The 20467-nt window shown below is 38.4% G+C and overlaps 1 protein-coding gene across 1 annotated transcript in view; it reads right to left on the reverse strand.

Annotated features, from left to right (window-relative positions):
• The window catches only part of C5 (complement C5), a 94695-nt gene that overhangs the window by 41885 nt on the left and 32343 nt on the right, over nucleotides 1-20467 (reverse strand). Inside the window, exons 15-21 of the mRNA XM_060200064.1 lie at nucleotides 20007-20136; nucleotides 18782-18844; nucleotides 17748-17945; nucleotides 15327-15417; nucleotides 14315-14388; nucleotides 11774-11913; nucleotides 7241-7468 (exon numbers count right to left, since the gene is read on the reverse strand). Of these exons, the coding sequence (XP_060056047.1) occupies nucleotides 7241-7468; nucleotides 11774-11913; nucleotides 14315-14388; nucleotides 15327-15417; nucleotides 17748-17945; nucleotides 18782-18844; nucleotides 20007-20136 (924 nt within the window). The remainder of the gene's footprint in view (nucleotides 1-7240; nucleotides 7469-11773; nucleotides 11914-14314; nucleotides 14389-15326; nucleotides 15418-17747; nucleotides 17946-18781; nucleotides 18845-20006; nucleotides 20137-20467) is intronic.

A 20467-nucleotide genomic window follows, 5' to 3' on the forward strand; every position in this document is an offset into this window, starting at 1 on the left:
CCAGTTCTTAGCAACATCACCCCACCAGATATTCGTCGGGATGCGGCATCATCTAAGTTCATTTCCCACGTCTACGCTCGACCGGACCTGCCAATATACGCGGATATCTTTGCCCACCCTGTCCAACGCTTGACGTCTCGTCACCCAATCTGGTCCCCTATGCCTACACTGAACTTCTCTGTTCCAGTCTCTTGGAAACAGAGTTGGCAGTCAGCTGAGGTAAAGAACAAACACCTCATCACAGACCCCTGCAAGCGTCAACCCGGCTTTGACCTAGCATGTTATGATTGGGCCCTCCTCAATCGCTATCGAACAGGCCATGGCCGGTGTGCCGCTATGTTCCATTGCTGGGGAGCCAGAGACGACCCGAACTGCCCCTGCGGCTCCAGACAGACTATGACCCACATAGTCAACGACTGCCACCTCTCCAGATTCAAAGGAGGTCTTGAACTTTACATCAGGCTCAACCTGACGCTGTTGTCTGGCTACGGAAGAAGGGCAAACGCTAGAAGAAGAAGATCTCTTGGTGAGGAGTCAGTGATTAAGCTAAGAATCCTATTGATAGTTTAAAAGCCCTCAGACTCCCATAGCCTACAGGGAAGGAGAAAAAGAAAAAAAAAGAGGCTTTTAAACCACTGAGCTCCAACTCAGGGATTGAAATAACTGTTAACTTCCACCACTGTGAACCCTTTAATTAACTTACTTAGACACAAGTCAATCCAGGCAATAGTGATCAATAATTTGAAAAGTACTGATAAAGGGAACTCATAACATAATATATAAAATGGTTGAAACAACAAGAAAAAATATTGGAGAATTGAACCAGGACAAGAGTCCAGCTAAAAGTCCTCCAGAGGGTAAAGCACAAAATAACGAGTTCAACATCCAAACATTAGCTAAGGAAATAATAACAGGAGTGAGTAAAGAATTTGAAAAAATTGTAATCAGAAATGCAGGAACAACAAATGAGAATATGGAAGAAAATACTAATTATCTCATGGTTATTAGAGAGCTGAAAGCTGAAACCGCTGAACTAAGAATGCAACTAGCTGAACAAGCTAAAAGAGTATCAGAGCAGGACAACAAAATAGATGAACTCCAGAAAACAGTAGAGGGCAGAGAGAATAGAATCTATGAGGCTGAAGAAAGAATTAGCAAGATTGAGGATGAATTAGAGACAACTAAAAAAGAAGTAAGAGATCTCAAAAAAGAGATTAAGAGATGCTGAAAACAACAACAGAGTCCTATGGGATGACTTCAAAAGAAACAATATACACATTATTGGCATACCAGAGGAAGAAAGAGAAGGAGAGGAAGAAAGCATTTTCCAGGCCATAGTAGCTGAAAACTTCTCTAGTCTAGACAACATCAAAGACATAAAAATTCAAGAAGCCCAGAGGGTCCCAAACAGAATTAACCCAGACCTAAAGACATCAAGACATACCATACTTAGAATGGAAAGGAATAAGGATAAAGAAAGGATCCTGAAGGCTGCAAGACAAAAACAAAGTGTCACCTACAAAGGAAAACCCATAAGATTAGCAGCAGACTTCTCCATACAAACACTACAGGCCAGAAGAGAATGGCAAGATATCTATCGAGTGCTCAATGAGAAAGGCTTTCAGCCAAGAATACTATATCCTGCTAGACTGTCATTCAGACTGGATGGAGGCATCAAAACCTTCTCAGACAAGCAACAGTTGAAGGAAGCAACCATCACCAAGCCTGCCCTGAAAGAAGTTCTGAAAGGTCTCCTAAAAACAACCAGACCACCACAAATAGGACATATATCAAAACACTCTAAAACTCTACAAGAATGGCATTAAAATATCTTCAATCTTTGATATCAATAAATGTCAATGACTTGAATTCACCTATTAAAAGACACAGAGTAGGAAGATGGATCAGAAAACACAACCCAACAATATGCTGTCTATAGGAAACCCACCTAACTCAACAAGACAAACACAGATTTAAAGTGAAAGGATGGAAAACTATCATACAAGCCAATGGCCCACAAAAAAGGGCAGGAGCAGCTATTCTCATATCTGACATGATAGACTTTAAAACAGATAAGATTAAAAAACATAGGAATGGACACTACTTAATGCTCAGAGGATCAGTCAATCAAGAGGACTTAACAATTATTAACATCTATGCACCCAATGAGAAGCCATCTAAATACATCAAACTTCTACTGAAAGAGCTACAGCAATATATTAACAGTAACACAATCATAGTAGGGGACTTCAACACCCCACTATCTCAACTTGACAGATAATCCAGGCAGAAAATCAATAAAGACATAAGGGAGCTAAATGAAGAGATAGATAAACTAGAACTATTGGACATTTTCAGAGTGATTCATCCCAAGAAACTGGAATACACATTTTACTCAAATCCACATGGGTCATTCTCAAGGATAGACCATATATTAAGCCACAAAGACAGCATCAGCCAATTCAAGAGCATTGAAATCATCCCAAGCATCTTCTCAGACCACAGTGGAATTAAACTAACACTTAACAATCAACAAAAGATTAGTAACAGTGCCAAAATGTGGAAGCTCAACAGCACACTTCTTAACAACTTCTGGGTCAAAGAGGAAATAAAGGAAGAAATCAAAATGTTTCGAGAGTTCAATGAAAATGAAAACACAAGCTATCAAAATCTTTGGGACACAGCTAAAGCAGTCCTAAGAGGGAAGTTCATAGCTACAGAAGCACACATTAGGAAACAAGAAAAAACACAAATAAACAGCCTGATTGCACATCTTAAAGACCTAGAAGAAGAACAACAAAGGAACCCTAAAGCAACCAGAAGGACAGAAATCACTAAAGTTAGGGCAGAAATGAATAACATTGAGAATAGGAAAACCATACAAAAGATCAACGAAAGTAAATGTTGGTTCTTTGAAAGAGTAAACAAAATCGACAAACCTTTAGCCAGACTCACAAAACAAAAAAGGGAGAAGACCCAAATAAATCAGATAGTAAATGAAAGAGGAGATATCACAACAGACACCGCAGAAATTCTACATATCATGTGAGGCTTCTATGAACAAGTATATGCCACCAAGCTAGAGAACCTGGAAGAAATAGACGATTTCCTAGATACCTACCAACTTCCAGAACTAAGTAAAGAGGAAGTCGATAGCATGAACAGGCCCATCACAGCTAATGAAATTGAAACAGTTATCAAAAATCTTCCCAAAAATAAAAGTCCTGGACCAGATGGTTTTACAAATGAATTCTACAAAACCTTCAAAGACGAACTAATACCTCTACTTTTAAAAGTCTTCCAGAAGACTGAAAACACTGGAATACTCCCTGCCAGCTTCTATGAAGCCAACATCACCCTGATACCAAAAGCAGACAGGGACACAACAAGAAAAGAAAACTACAGACCAATATCTCTGATGAACATAGATGCGAAAACATTGAACAAAATTCTAGCCAACCGGATACAGCAGTATATTAAAAAGATTGTTCATCATGACCAAGTGGGGTTTATCCCAGGCATGCAAGGCTGGTTTAATATACGTAAATCAATCAATGTGATCCACCACATCAACAAAAGCAAGACCAAAAACCACATGGTCATATCAATAGATGCAGAGAAAGCCTTTGACAAGATACAACATCCCTTTGTGATCAAAACACTACAAAAAATGGGAATAGATGGAAAATTCCTGAAGATAGTGGAGTCTATATATAGCAAACCTACAGCCAACATCATACTCAATGGTGAAAAACTGGAAGCATTTCCACTCAGATCAGGTACTAGACAGGGCTGCCCACTATCACCATTACTATTCAACATAGTGTTGGAAGTTCTTGCCATAGCAATCAGGCAGGAGCAAGGAATTAAAGGCATACAGATTGGAAGAGAAGAAGTCAAACTCTCCTTATTTGCAGATGACATGATAGTATACATGGAAAAACCTACGGAATCCAGCAAGAAGTTTTTGGAAATCATCAGGCAATACAGTAATGTGTCAGGCTATAAAATTAACATTCAAAAGTCAGTGGCATTCCTCTATGCAAACACTAAGTTAGAAGAAATTGAAATCCAGAAATCAGTTCCTTTTTCTATAGCAACAAAAACAATAAAATATCTAGGAGTAAACCTAACCAAAGAAGTGAAAGACTTGTATACTGAAAATTATGAGTCACTACTCAAAGAAATTGAAAAAGACACAAAGAAGTGGAAAGATATTCCATGTTCATGGGTTGGAAGAATTAACATCATCAAAATGAATATATTACCCAGAGCCATCTATCTACAGATTTAATGCTATCCCCATCAAGATCCCAAGCACATTTTTTAGGAGAATAGAAAAAATGCTACAAATGTTTATCTGGAGCCAGAAAAGACCTAGAATTGCCAAAACAATCTTAAGAAAAAAGAACAGAACTGGAGGCATCACACTCCCAGATCTCAAACTGTATTATAGGGCCATTGTCATCAAAACTGCTTGGTACTGGAACATGAATAGACACACTGACCAGTGGAATAGAATTAAGAGCCCAGAAATGAGGCCCCACACCTATGGACATCTAATCTTTAACAAAGGGACCCAAATGGGGAAAGCAGAGTCTCTTCAACAAATGGTGTTGGAAACAATGGGCTGAAACATACAGAAGAATGAAACTGAATCACTGTATTTCACCGAATACAAAAGTAAATTCCAAGTGGATCAAGGACTTGGATGTTAGACCACAAACTATTAAATACTTAGAGGAAAATATTGGCAGAACTCTTTTCTGCATAAATTTTAAAGACATTTTCAATGAAACGAATCCAATTACAAAGAAGACTAAGGCAAGTATAAACCTATGGGACTACATCAAATTAAAAAGCTTCTTCACAGCAAAAGAAACCACTACCCAAACCAAGAGACCCCTCACAGAATGGGAGAAGATCTTTATATGTCATACATCAGATAAGAGTTTAATAACCAACATATATAAAGAGCTTGCCAGACTCAACAACAAGACAACAAATAACCCCATCCAAAAATGGGGGGAGGACTTGGACAGAATATTCATCACAGAAGAGATCCAAAAGGTCGAGAAACACATGAAAAAATGCTCCAAGTCTCTGATTGTCAGAGAAATGCAAATCAAGACAACAATGAGATATCACTTCACTCCTGTGAGAATGTCATACATCAGAAAAGGTAACAGCAGCAAATGCTGGAGAGGCTGTGGGGTCAAAGGAACCCTCCTGCACTGGTGGTGGGAATGTCAATTGGTCCAACCTCTGTGAAGAACAGTCTGGAGAACTCTCAGAAGGCTAGAAATGGACCTACCCTATGACCCTGCAATTCCTCTCCTGGGGATATATCCTAAGGAACTCAACACATCCATCCAAAAAGATCTGTGTACACATATGTTCTTGGCAGCACAATTTGTAATAGCCAAAACCTGGAAGCAACCCAGGTGTCCAACAACAGATGAGTGGCTGAGCAAGTTGTGGTCTATATACACAATGGAATACTACTCAGCTGTAAAAAATGGTGACTTCCCAGGTTCCAGACGCCATCAGGATGCTGGCCAGTCTTCCCTGGATTGAAGACCCCACCAATGTATCTTGGAGCTCAGCTTCCCCAGAGACACACCCTACTAGGGAAAGAGAGAGGCAGACTGGGAGTATGGACCGACCAGTCAATGCCCATGTTCAGCGGGGAAGCAATTACAAAAGCCAGACCTTCTACCTTCTGCCACCCACAATGACCCTGGGTCCATGCTCCCAGAGGGATAGAGAAGGGAAAGCTATCGGGGAGGGGGTGGGATATGGATATTGGGTGGTGGGAATTGTGTGGAGTTGTACCCTATGGTTTTGTTAATTAATCCTTTCTTAAATAAAAAAAAAATAAAATAAAAATGGTGACTTCACCGTTTTCAGCCGATCTTGGATGGACCTTGAAAAAATCATGTTGAGTGAAATAAGTCAGAAACAGAAGGATGAATATGGGATGATCTCACTCTCAGGCTGAAGTTGAAAAACAAGATCAGAAAAGAAAACACAAGTAGAACCTGAAATGGAATTGGTATACTGCCCCCAAGTAAAAGACTCTGGGGTGGGTGGGTGGGGAGAATACAGGTCCATGAAGAATGATAAATGACATAGTGGGGGTTGTATTGTTAAATGGGAAACTGGGGAATGTTATGCATGTAGAAACTATTATACTTACTGTTGAATGTAAAACATTAATTCCCCAATAAAGAAATAAATAAAAAAAAAAGTGGTGAAGCAGGTCTGCAGGTGTCTATCTTTCTCTCCCCCACTTTATCTTCCCCTCCTCTCTCCATTTCTCTCTGTCCAATCCAACAATGGTGACATCAATAACAAAAACAACAATAACTATAACAATAAAACAACAAGGGCAATAAAAGGGAATAAATAAACAAATAAATATTTAAAAAATGAAAAATAAATGACAGTGTATAGTGTGGAGGCATGTTCTTATTATTCCTTCTTCAATAAGATACCAATAAAGCAAATTGGAAAAAAATGAATGTTAAATTTGTGATAAAAAAGGAATCTATCTCAATCTTCATAATATGAAAATACTTAATAGTATGGATAATGTATTATAATGTCTGATGCACAGATATCAAAACACGCTATCTGAATGTGTTGAAATGCTGAGAAAAAAATCTCTGGAAGACTGGGTACCAAATGGTATTCCTCTGTGTGTGTGTTTGGGGGGAGGGTTCAACACTCTAGATTTTCTTCAATAATCACAATTTCTTATTTACAAATTTACAGTTCGGGGCTGGGTGGTGGTGTGCCTGGTTGAGCACACGTTACAGTGCACAAGGACCCAGGTTTAAGCCCCTGGTCCCCACCTGCTTTGTGAAAAGGAAAGCTTTGTGAGTGGTGAAGCAGTACTGTAGGTGTCTCTTGGTCTTTCTCCCTCTCTACCTCCCCCTTCCCTCTTGATTTCTGGCTGTCTCTGTCCAATAAATAAATAATAAAAATTTAAAAATAATTTATAGTGCAATTTCGGTGAAAATTTCGAGAACAATACAAGAATGAAATAAAAAATAAAAACACTTCGGCAACCAGATTCCTGCACAGTCTACCCAGCATATCAATGCATTTATGCTATCATTTTTCTTGTCCCATTTTCTGAATTAATTAAGTGTGAATTGTTAGAAAGAAAAAAAAAAACTTCTTTTAGAAAGAAAAAATATTCCTACAAAACCAGAAATAAACATGTTATTCTTACCACCACTCGTAATGTTTTTACTAGGATTTCTCTTCCAACTACAGTTTCCAATGAAAAGTTGATATTGTGGAGTCCGATTTCCAAAGGGAGCACGCTGAAGGTCACTTCGTGACTGGAGGAGCCTTCTATTTTCTGGAGCTGACATCTGGAGGGCTTAGGCCCCTGAGGGGTTCTGGCTGAGCTTCCTGACACACAGATTCCCTCCACAGCAGACATTTTAACACAGAACTGAAAATAAAAGATCACCAGTGAACAATTATGTGTGTATATATACAAACACATGCATGCACATTATACATGCTCTTTGTATAGATATAAACTCACCATTGATCATTTTACAGTGTTAAACAATCCCTGAGATTCTGAGACAAAGGGGGAAACTTCTTTCAGATTTTCTCACACACATATGTAAATTGTTGTAGAGCCTAGCAATGTGGATGGATAACAACAAACACAGTGCCTATCTTCCTTAGACTGTTACCTGTTAAATCAGGGGCAAAGCCCACTGGAGTTCTTTGCTCATATCATGATAACATTTGTTCCACTGTCTCTTTATATGTTTGTACTTTAGACTGTGGGAAACCCCAGCTCAGGTGTTCTGTGGGTCTTCATCATTTTTATCCTTTGGCTCAATTTTTGCTTTCAAAGAATAATAGTTTTATGAATGGTTCAAAACTCAATCTCTTGGCACTCAAGGCCCTGCCCAATGTGATGCCTTTTATTTTTCCACTCTTACCTACTGTGAACATTCCACTAGTGCCACTTTACAGCCAGACTCCAGCTCCAGACGTAGGTTTAGGTCTTGGCCCTGCCTCCTACTAACTGTGCGATACGAAAACTTGCAAGATCTCTTTAGTCCTCCATTTTATCATCTCCCAACTTCTGGCTGAAGACTTTTCATTTTCCCTTCAAAATCTAAGAACTGGCAGAATTGAGAAGTAATTCCCAAAGAATAACTCCATAAGAATCTGAATGCATGGTGCATGTAAGTTAATATTCAACAACCTGTTTGGGGGCCGTGCAGTGGTACACCCTGTAAAGTGCACATTATCATGTGTGAGGACCTAGGTTCAAGCCTCTGATCCCCACATGGAGTGGGGAGGAGCCCCATAAATGGTGAAGTAGTACACTGGGTGTCTCTCTTTCTCTCGCCCTCACCAGCTCTATTTTTCTCTGTCTCTATAAGAAAAAGTACACAAAAAATAGTAATTATAAAATAAAGGCCTCTGGAAGCAGAGGATTCATTGTTGCAGGCAGTAACCCTGATAGTAAAATGATGATGAAGATGATGATAAATGATTTTGAGGTATCTTTCAAAAACAGATAGTTCCTTCCTCTTGCTAACAATCTTCTTGAGAAAACATCCAGGGTGAGGGGTTGTGTTTTAAACTCCAGCAGGAGTTTGAAAAAAGCTCTAGGCTCTATTTTAGGTATATTTCATGGAATCCATGACTTCCCCAGAGCCCCACTCCACTAGGAAAAGAGAGAGACAGGCTGGGAGTATGGATCGACCTGTCAACACCCATGTTCAGCGGGGAAGCAATTACAGAAGCCAGACCTTCCACATTCTGCACACCATAATGACCCTGGGTCCATACTCCCAGAGGGTTAAAGAATAGGAAAGCTACACAACAAGATAAAACAACAAAGGCAACAAAAGCGGGGGGAGCCTCCAGGAGCAGTGGATTCATGATGCAGGCATGAGCCCCAGCAATAACCCTGGAGGAAAAAAAAAAAAGAATGGGAAAGCTATCAGGGCAAGAGAGGGGACATGGAGTTCTGGTGGTGACAATTGTGTGGCATTGCACCCCTCTTATCCTATGGTCTTTCCAGTGTTTCCATTTTATAAATAAAATTTTTTTAAAATGAACAAAATAATGAAAATGTAAAGAAGCCCTAGGTTGGGGGTCGGGCGGTGGCGCAGTGGGTTAAGCGCATGTGGCGCAAAGCGCGGGGACCGGTGTAAGGATCCCGGTTCGAGCCCCCGGCTCCCCACCTGCAGGGGAGTCGCTTCACGGGCGGTGAAGCAGGTCTGCAGGTGTCTTTCTCTCCCCCTCTGTCTTCCCCTCCTCTCTCCATTTTCTTTCTTTTTTTTTTTTTTCTCTCTGCCGCTCTTCTGTGTTTATATCTAAAAACCAAAACCAAACCAAACCAACTGACCAAACAAAAAAAAAACACATGAGTTTCTGGTATCATATGTGCCAGAATGGTGTTTTAGTTCTTTCTTTTTTTTAATTTTTAAAATATCTTTAGTTATTGTATAGATGCAGCCAGAAATCAGGAAAGGAGGGGAGACGGGGAGAAAGAGAGACACCTGCAGCATTGCTTCACCACTCATAAAGCTTCCCCTACAGGTGGGATATGTGTGCCCACCCAGGTGTATCACCACCTGGCCCTGGTTTTATCTTTCTTATGTTAAAATATAAGTATTGGGGCTGGGCAGTGGCATACTTTGTTGTCCTCTCTCCATTTTCTCTGTCCTATCCAACAACGAATTGCGTCAAGGGCAATAATAATAACCACAACGAAGCTACAACAAGGGCAACAAAAGGGGGAAAAAATGGCCTCCAGGAGCGGTGGATTCATGGTGCAGGCACCGAGCCCAGCAATAACCCTGGAGGAGAAAAAAAAAAAAAAAAAAGAAGCCCTAGGTTCACTTAGGGCCAATGGTCCCACTAATCAAAATAAACTTTGAAATGTAGTAATAGCCAAAGAGCTCCTATTTGTCAACCTACCTATGAATAGTAACTACAAAATTTAGACAAAATTCATATTAAAAATACTGTAAAATGGCATTAGAATGTGGAAAAGGTGACACTTGAAAAAAGGAAGTAACACTGGCTGAGAGATTTTTATATATATATAGCTTCAACCAGTAGGCAGACATCTTTAGTGCAAAGGAAACTGAACTGAGAGTTCAGGATTTGGAATTAAGTTTGACCAATGCCAAAACATATAATCCAAAATACAAGTTCTCTAGAGGAACAAAACTTTTGAGTCTCTGTAGCACTCCAGTAGTAAAGAGCAACAGTTAATCCAAAATTACTAGATATAAAGAAATTAAAAATGATCTATGCACAAAAGGAAAGGTAACTGATAGGGACACCATTGAGATATTACTAGAGTTGCATGGAAAGTGGTACAGTGGATTAAGGTGTTGGACTCACAGGCAAAAGTTCAATCCCCTTCATTGCATGCGCCCAAGTGATACTCTAGTTCTTTCTCCTTCTCTCTCATAAACAAATCTTTTTTAAAAGTTATTGTCAGAGCAATTTTTGTTTCTTGATATGATATACATGTGCTGACAATTTAAAAAAGAATCAAGTAATGACAACATAGTAAGATGTATGGCACTTAAACACTGTTGACTTGTACTTGTGTCCTTGCAATTCTGTGCTCTGAGCAGCAGCAGCACAGTGTGATGAAAGTACTACGTGTGGCCTGTGCAACAGTTACTCAACTGCCACGGACAGTACCTACATAACTGAGTGCAACTTCAATTTTATTTGTAGATATTGAAATTTGAATCTCACAGAGTTTTCCGTGCCAGGAAACATTCTTTTCACATTTTTAAGAAACATGAAAACTGTCTGGCTTATAGGTCATAATAAAACATGGCAACATGCTAGTTTTGCCCCAAGGGTTAGAAATTGCTGCTTCCTGGTACGCTATATAAAACAAAAGAACTGAAACAGAAAAGAGTCAGTACTGTAGGCAGGTCAGTTTCTCTTTCATTCCTTTATAAATCCAGGAAAGTATCTATCAAATTTCAAATATAATTTTACTTCTCTTTGTAAGTGTGGTGGCAAGAAGACAAATGGTGGCTCTGGTTATGGTTGGAGTTTTTTCATAATGTGTACAGTGGAAAAAGAGAGAATCAAGGGAGCTGACAAGATTTTAAACAGTCTGAATGTACCGATAATTTAGGAATTCTGATGAGCAAGGAGTGAAGTAAAGGTATGACATTAACTTGTTGTTAATGGACAAAAAGAAAGTGGTGGAGTCAGTGCCCTGGAGGTTTTCATGATGCTGCAATGCTGTAGCTATGAAGTAAGTAACAGGGTTAGTGAACTGGAAAGATGGGAAGCAAGTCATGATTGGCTGGTGGGTGTCTGAAATCAAGATTTCTGAAGAAATAACATCATCTACAGAGCTAAGATGAGGATTAATGGTAAAAAAAAAAAAAAAGAGGAAAGGAAAGGGTTGTTAAGAGGCCAGGAGATAAAAGCACTCAAGAATCCAGGGTGATAAACTAAATGTGAATTCATCTTTTTTTGCATGTTGATTATCTTAGGAATTTGTATTCTTTAAATTGGAGATGTATGAATTCTTGTCTTCTTCTCTTTTATTAATCTTTTCACTTATTAAGCTGCATATTTAGTACAGCGTAAATGCTCTGTTTAGCCTGTTCAACTGAGTTGAAATTTGTTTGTGTTTTGTTTTTATGTATAATTCCAGTGTTAGGATTCTCAGAAGAATAGGAATTTTTTCTCTTTTTCTATTGACTCAAACTTATAATGAGTAGCTGCTTACCTGCAAGCCAGATGTTCTATAGTTGTAAACAGTTCCTTTCAATTGAATCTGTTCCCCTCTTACAACAGAATATGGTATATGCATCTCCATGAAGACATCTTTGAACACCTTTACTTTGAGAGCATCAGCAACACATATACCTTCAGCCCAAAGTGCAAGTAGAAATATATTAGGGAATCTCTAAAATACTTTAGCAGTATTAAAATGCCTCACATGTGCTTTGCTTCAAGGAAAAAGGAATATATTATTTTATGCTTTCCTCTGCAGGGTCACACTGTGTCCTTGTATTTTTTTCCTCATGGGCTTTAATTTTAATAATTGTTGACATTAACAGAAACTGTATCTGTACAGTAAATAGACAGTTAATAAATATTTAGGGCATGAGAATGTTGATCAACAAAAACACCACATTTTTGGTTTTTAGATATTCACTACTGTCTTATTAAGATTATATTCAATTTTGTGTGCCAGGTGGTGACACACCTGGTTAAGTGCACACACTACAACAAACAAGAACCTGAATTCAAGTCCCTGGTCCCCACTTACAGGGGGAAAGCTTCACAAGCAGTAAAGCAGGTCTGCAGGTGTCTTTCTCCTTCCCTATCTTCCCATTTCCTTGTAAATGTCTGTCTGTTCTATCAAATAAAATAAATAAAGTTGGGAGTTGGGCAGTAGTGCAGCAGGTGGCGCAAAGCGCGAGGACCAGCATAAGGATCCCAGTTCGAACCTCTGGCTCCCCACCTGCAGAGGAGTCGCTTCACAGGCGGTGAAGCAGGTCTGCAGGTGTCTATCTTTCTCTCCCCCTCTCTGTCTTCCCCTCCTCTCTATATTTCTCTCTGTCCTATCCAACAATGACAACAACAAGAATAACTACAACAATAAAACAACAAGGGCAACAAAAGGGAATAAATAAATATTTTAAAAATAAGTAAATAAATAAATAAAGTTTAAAATAAACAAATTAGGGGGTCGGGCGGTGGCGCAGAGCGCAGGGACCGGCGTAGGGATCTCGGTTCGAGCCCCTGGCTCCCCACCTGCAGGGGAGTCACTTCACAGGCGGTGGAGCAGGTCTGCAGGTGTCTATCTTTCTCTCCCCCTCTCTTTCTGTCTTCCCCTCCTCTCTCCATTTCTCTGTCCTATCCAACAACAAAGCAACGTCAACAATGGCAATAAACCGCAAGGAGGCTGCAACAACTAGAGCAACAAAAAGGGGGAAAAATGGCCTCCAGGAGCGGTGGATTCATGGTGCAGGCACCGAGCCCAGCAAATAACCCTGGAGGAAAATAAATAAATAAATAAACAAATTATTAACAAAAAAGATATATATGCAATTTTTATTATGGAGACCTAGGCTTCATAAGATAACAATATGGAAAGAGAGAGGCAGGTTGGGAGTATGGATTGACCAGTCAACACCTATGTTCAGCGGGAAAGCAATTACAGAAGCCAGACCTTCAATCTTCTGCATCCCACAGTGACCTTGGGTCCATATTCCCAGAGGGTTAAAGAATAGGAAAGCTATCAGGAGAGGGGATGGGATACAGAGATCTGGTGGTGGGAACTGTATGGAGTTGTACCCCTCTTATCCTATGGTTTTGTCAATGTTTTCTTTCTATAAATAAAAAATTAAAATAATAATAATATTAACAGTAATAATAAACAGAAGTAAACAAAGCCAATCCTGAAAGTATCTGCACCATATCACCCCAAAGGGTAAATGTCCTGGACAGAAGTCACTTACTCATCAAGTTCCCAGCCACAGTGAAAGCAATGGGAAGGGGAAGCTTGATATTAGCATTTATCAAATGATTAATAAAAAAAAAAGGAAAAGGAAAAACCCATATGGTTAGAAAAACATGGGTATATTCAGACTTTTTGTAATACTTTAAAAAGGATAGTTTTTATGAGACGCAAAGAAAACAGACAGTAACATAAAATCCACTTTGCTGGTTTAAGTAGACATTTACTCAGTAGAGTATATGCCTTACCATGCACATGGTGCTGGGTTTGAGCCTTGACACCACATATAACCACCATGGATAGCACTGGGGAAGCATCACACATGGTGGAGCAGTCTCAAAACCACCGTTCCACCCCACCCCCAGCTCTCTAAGTTAAAAAATGAAAAAACTGAGCTTGGGAGGCTGTTTGGTAGTACAGCCTCTTGGATATACAATGCCCTGAGTTAATTTTTCACTCTGTGCTTAAAAATGCCCATCCTCAGTTGCTTCACAAGCAGTGAAACAGGTCTGCAGGTGTCTATCTTTCCCTCCCTACCTCTGTCTTCCCGTCCTCTCTCGATTTCTCTCTGTCCTGCCTGTCCAACAATATATACAGCAATGGCAGCAATAATAATAACAATAAAGATAGACAACAAGGGCAACAAAAAGGAAAAAGACAGCTTCCAGGAGGCAGTGGACTTGTAGTGCAGGCACCAAGCCCCAGCAATAACCCTGGAGGCAGAACAATCCCCCCCGCCAACCCTTAAATTTTGCTAGTTAAGTATCTCCTTAAGTAAGTTTGTAATTTGCGATTTCTTACCACTGTTTGAAATGCCAACACCTTGAATTTCCCAGGTAGTTAGAGAATCAGGTAGTGCAAACTGCAACTGTTTTCTGGAAATTAAAATGTTGGTATTCAAATGCAAGGGAACATTGATTAACCCAAGCTGACAGCATTCATTAACAGATTTTTTTTAATATTGCTTTAGCAGAAAGAAAAAAACTCATAAGACAAAATTATTCCCAGTATTAAGGAAAACTCAAGCAAGAAAATATATTGACTAGCTCTTCTGTTTGTTCCATGTTTTTAGGCATTCCACTTGTATTATGAGAATTCAAATTCAGAAGGATGCTTTTGTAACATTTCAAGTTTAAGTCACAGAAAAACAAAAAGAAAACTATGTTCACTGAGTAGTAAGTTTAAAAATAGTAGAACAAAGTTATGTATTTTTAAATTTTGCTCCCAACAAAGTTAACACAATCATATATCTCTACACTTGATCTTAATCAAAAGACTGAGAAGTGGTAATTAAATATTTCTGATTAAGTTTATAAGTCTATTCACTTCATTCAACAAACAGCTATGTTGACCAGCATTGTGTAAGGAATAGTGCTTTATTCTGAGTGTACAGCAAACATGTGCTCTCAGAAGAGACAGTTAAATAAATCATTTGTAATTTGCTACAATAACTACCAAGAAAAGCATTTAAAAATGTAGAAGCAGTGGGCACTGATTCAACACATTTATTTAAAAATCTCTATAAGCCAGTCTCTGTTAAGTTTTAGATGTCAAATAGTAACCTGAATTGAGTCTCTCTTGTAGGTATTTACATTTTAATGTGGCAGATAGGTAAGCAGTTTGTTAACACGGTGTAATACAGGCATGGGGCTAATTGAGAGGGGTCATTAATCCAGTTACCGGTAGGTGAGAGATAGTGATATTGTCTTAACTCTTAAATAAGCTATTGGAAAATGCACAGTTTCCACATTTTAGGCCATAATATTAGCATTTCCCCAAATTTTTTCAGAGAAATGTTAAAAATGTTTAATACCTTCTGGGTACCTGATGAACTTCCCATAACCAGCTTTCTGGGAAATAGCTCCTTATTTCTGGCTTGGTTACTGGTAACAGGGTCTTTATATCTGGGGGGGGGGGATATATATTCAATTATGGAAAAACAGTATAAGCTATACATTTAGTCAATTTTAAAATATGGTCAATAATTTGTAACTCAAGCATTTTCTGAAAGGCCACTGAAATATTTTGCTTAGTGATTTTGAAACAAAACTATAAAGGTCTAAGATTTCTACATGAATAGTATTTACAGGGCAAAGCATAAAGTATCTCTAATGTCTTGTTTCTTTAATCTTTTTTTTTTTTTTTTTTTTTTTTTATTTAAATTTTTAATTTAAGAAAGGATTAGTGAACAAAGGCATAAGGTAGGAGGGGTACAACTCCACACAATTCCCACCACCCAATCCCCATAACCCACCCTCTCCCATGATAGCCTTCCCATTCTCTAGCCCTCTGGGAGCATGGACCCAGGGTCGTTGAGGGTTGCAGAAGGTAGAAGGTCTGGCTTCTGTAATTGCTTCCCTGCTGAACATGGGTGTTGACTGGTCGGTCCATACTCCCAGTCTGCCTCTCTCTTTCCCTAGTCAGGTGTGTCTCTGGGGAAGCTGAGCTCCAGGACACATTGGTGGGGTCCTCAATCCAGGGAAGCTGTTTCTTTAATCTTTAATGTTTGGTACATGTTTAGAGTTCTCCAGCTTATACACAATACTAATCAGTCTATAAATGTATTTGTGTGTTTATAATTGCAACCATCATGTTTACATTATAAAATGTGGAGGTTTGTGTGATTTCTTGTCTTCATTCAGCAATAAAGCAGTTGACTTTAATAAAAATGAACAACTTCTGCTTGTGAGATGCATTAATAGGGACTAGAGCTATGCTTAGGCCTTGAAAAACTGGAAAACTATATAGGACAACAGTTTTCATGCCTTAGGACATGAGAGACCGAGGACCGTGATCCCTGAGAGAAAGGAGACAGGCTAAGTAAATTCCAAAAATTTCCAGTTTTGCTGTCTGGAGGGAGAACCCTAAAGAGTTGTGGCGATAATAATAGGAATAGTGGGAAACTAAGGTCTTTGGAATGAGGGGCAGAGCTAGTACAGAAAAAAGGTTGCTGTAGAGCCTGAGTTCCATACAACTGAAATGAAACTGAAAAACTGAACAATACTAAACATGTGTATTCATGATAATACTGCTTGGAATAAGCAAAGATCTGAAAATAGCCTAAATGCATCTAATAACATGTCTTTAGTAAGTGGCTGCATTTATGTAAACAGAAATACATCCATTCAGATAAAACATGTTTAAGATTTCTCTGTTGAGCAAAAACAATCAGAAACATAAAGCAAGAACTATCACACTCTGCTTTTGTTTTAACAATATATGTAAATAAATGAAGGTGCTAAGGTCCTTAAAGTCTTGAGATTTTCCTTGTAGTCTATAAATTCTGAAAACATGCATTATGGCTAAAAGTAAAATAAAATTCTAACTTTTACGTAATGACCTTATGTTAAATTTAGAAATATTATGCTGTATTTGGTCAATATATGAATAAACAATTTTTACTGAGGGGATTGATGCAGTGCAGTCACTGTCACATGAGTATAATTTCATTATGCACCAAGACTCCAAAGGTCTCTTCCCCTCCCCTCCTTCCTTCTGCACTCCTTCTTCAGAGTTCTTCATTCTGAAGTAATACACCATGCCCAGTTCACGTTTCATTTTACTTTCTCCCAGCAGAATTTTTAATTCATGTCCATTATGGAATCATAGTTCTGCCACTGCAGAACTCAAAGGCATATTGGAGATTATCTGGCCCAAACTTCTTGCTTTAAAAAAATATATATGACCTGGGAGATAGCTCACCAGCAGAGCACATTCCTTACCATACATGAGAATCTGGGTCCAAGTCCCTGGTACTACATGGGAACACCATACATGGTACCAGCAGAAGCTTTATAAATGGTGGAATGGTACTGTACTGTCACGTCTCTCTTTTTCTCTTTCTCTCTCTCTCTCTCTCTCCCTCTCTCTGAAATGTAAAGGAAAAAATCTGCCTTGATGAGATGAGAAATTATACCCATGTGTCAACAACTGTACTATGTACTATTAACCTCTCAATCAAAAAAAAATAAAGGAAAAACAGAGAAAGTGTGCCAGGAATGTTGGAATCCTGCAGGTGGGAAGCCCCTGTATCACCATCACCAACAAAAAGAACAAGAAGGTTGAAACTAAGAAGAGACAATCATTCAAGTTTACATAATAATTGGACTGTAAGGACATTTACTATCTTTTCTACTTTCAATATTAAGTAGAGCATGACACTTGTGCTTTTAGTGTAAGTACTCACAGAAGTCCCCACATTGGAAAGAATTCTGATGAAAAACTTTGAACTTACGTAGCCTTCCCAGTCGTATATCTTTATGAGACATCTCATCACGGAACTTGTTTGCAGCGACACAACATTCTTTGAAAGCTTTGACACAGTTAGGACCTATTATGATACGGGCAGCTCGCTGGTCACAGGTCTCAGCATCATTGAGAAAAGCTCCATCATAACAACATTGCTTCACCTTGTAGTGCATGTACTTAGCAGCTGCAATGGCAATTATACAAATAGTCTTAGTTGGTTTCTAATATTTCCTGCATAGAAGGACTCTCCAGGGACTGAATTTCTACTGACGTATATCACACATAAACACACAAACACACACATACAAAATTATTTAAGAGAGAAATTAAATCTAGAAAATAAACACCTATACTCCTCAGATTGATGTTATGACAAATGACTTATCAGATTTATTTGAATTTATCTTTCAGAAAAAGGTTAGTGATATGTCTCTATGTATTGGACTGTTGGAAAATTCATGACATATTTTTTTATGTTTTCCTATACAAAAATGCATCATAACTTTTCTGACAACCCAATAGCTTTCTTTTCACCCTTTCTATTTTTAATTAAGGAGGATTAGATAATATTTAATTTTCTCTGACTTTTTAAAAACAACATACTTCTTTTTATGTTTTAATATTTATTTAGTTGTTCCCTTTTGTTGCCCTTCTTATTTTATTGTTGTAGTTATTATTGTTGTTGTTATTGGATATGACAGAGAGAAATGGAGAGAGGAGGGGACGACAGAGGGGGGAGAGAAAGACACCTGCAGACCTGCTTCACCACTTGTGAAGCAACTCCCTGGGATCCTTACACCAGTCCTTGCACTTTGTGCCACGTGCGCTTAACCTGCTATGCTATGTGCCCCAACAACATACTTCTTAACTCTAGCCATTGGTGGTGCTAAGGATTAAACCTGAGATCTCTTACATACAAGTCCTGTGTACAACTTTTGTGTTATCTTCTTGGCTCCTTTATCCAGTTTTTGATGGTATGACCATAACTTTTTTACAAACACAGTAAAAATTTTAACATACCTATTTCATCTATTGTCTTTTGCAGCATTCTTCTTGGTCTGAGAACTTCTTTACAAGGTTCATCTGTGCAAATTAAAATAAATAAAGAAAAGATAAAGGTAGGGGGGAGGGGAAATAAGGAGGTAAAAATAATCTCAAAAAAATTCACGTAACTATTTAAATATTTAAAACATTTCCAAGTCATTCATTCATTCAATAATACTGAGAGTATGCTTTCAATTAGGTACTATACACTATACATCTTAATATGACTTGTTTTATACTGGAGGAGCCTATAATATAGTGACATGATTTGGCATGTTTAATCTGAGTTTTTGAATGTTGAAACCCATTTTACTCACTGACTACAGAAAACTACCCATGTATTTAAGAGGGAGCACACTATTGTTTGTTTTTGTGACATATTATTGCAAATGATAATATCAAGTATAATTATGAACAACTTTAAAACCATAGAAAGAATGATTAAGTTGTAGTCATTGCCCCTAAATTTAGAGTGTAATGGCTAAGACAAGATGTATAAACCAATGATGTACTGCTATCATATCATGTTATATGATATAAGAGGCCAGAATTGAGCATGCTTTGGCCCTCTCTTTCTCCTCTCTCATTCCAAGTTATAATAAAAAAGTAAATCTTAAAATAATAATAATAATAATAATAACAACAACTGGGGGACAAGTGGTGGCACATCTGGTTGAGTGAGTAAGTGCACATTGTTACAGTGCTCAAGGACTTAGGTTCAAGCTCCCAGTCCCCACTTGCAGGGGGAAAGTTTTGTGAGTGGTGAACTCACCTTAAACAAGGAGAGAATGATCACTTGTACATGTTTTACCTTTTAGTAGGTAAAAAGTAGCTTTTCAACTACTAAAAGGGAAAACAGTCCTGATACAGAAAGGTCCAAAAGGTGTAAAATGGCATAGTATAACCCAAGAACTACACTGAGTTTTACATATGTAAACACAGCGTAAATTAAAGCAGGATGAGAGAGTTAGAAAGAACTGGAGAAAAGATCATGGAAAGTTGTTGATACTCCACAAAAGAATGTGTACTTTGTCCTGAAGGTCAGTGGAACATTTTATATGGGAAAGTTAAGTAATCATATCATCAGCATCAATGTAGAGAATATTCTAACAGAGGGGGGAAATAAAGTATGGCATCAAACAATCAATATGAATTTCAGTCATAAATTTTAAAAATACACAGAAAATACTGAGCATTTTACCATTTTCTTGTATGTCATCTACATTTGCATTGGTGAGGAAGGTGAGTCCAGCCTGACGGAAAACATCTGCATTATTTCGACCACCACCAGCCCCACAACCCAGGTCACTCTTCTCAAGTTGTTGAAATACCTGTCCAGAAAGGAAAAATGTTGAATCTATTCATATGTACTTGTATAATTCACTCCTCTGAAGAACTGAGGGGGTCTGCCAATTAAAACACCAGATTACATGATTGAGGTCTAAGCTTCCAGGTTCAATCCCTGGCACCACAAGAGGCCAGAATTGAGCATGCGTTGGCCCTCTCTTTCTCCTCTCTCATTCCAAGTTATAATAAAAAGTAAATCTTAAAATAATAATAATAATAACAACAACTGGGGACAAGTGGTGGCACATCTGGTTGAGTGAGTAAGTGCACATTGTTACAATGCTCAAGGACTTAGGTTCAAGCTCCCAGTCCCCA

The sequence above is a fragment of the Erinaceus europaeus genome, chromosome 10 (assembly GCF_950295315.1).
Source record: "Erinaceus europaeus chromosome 10, mEriEur2.1, whole genome shotgun sequence".
Lineage (NCBI taxonomy): Eukaryota > Metazoa > Chordata > Mammalia > Eulipotyphla > Erinaceidae > Erinaceus > Erinaceus europaeus.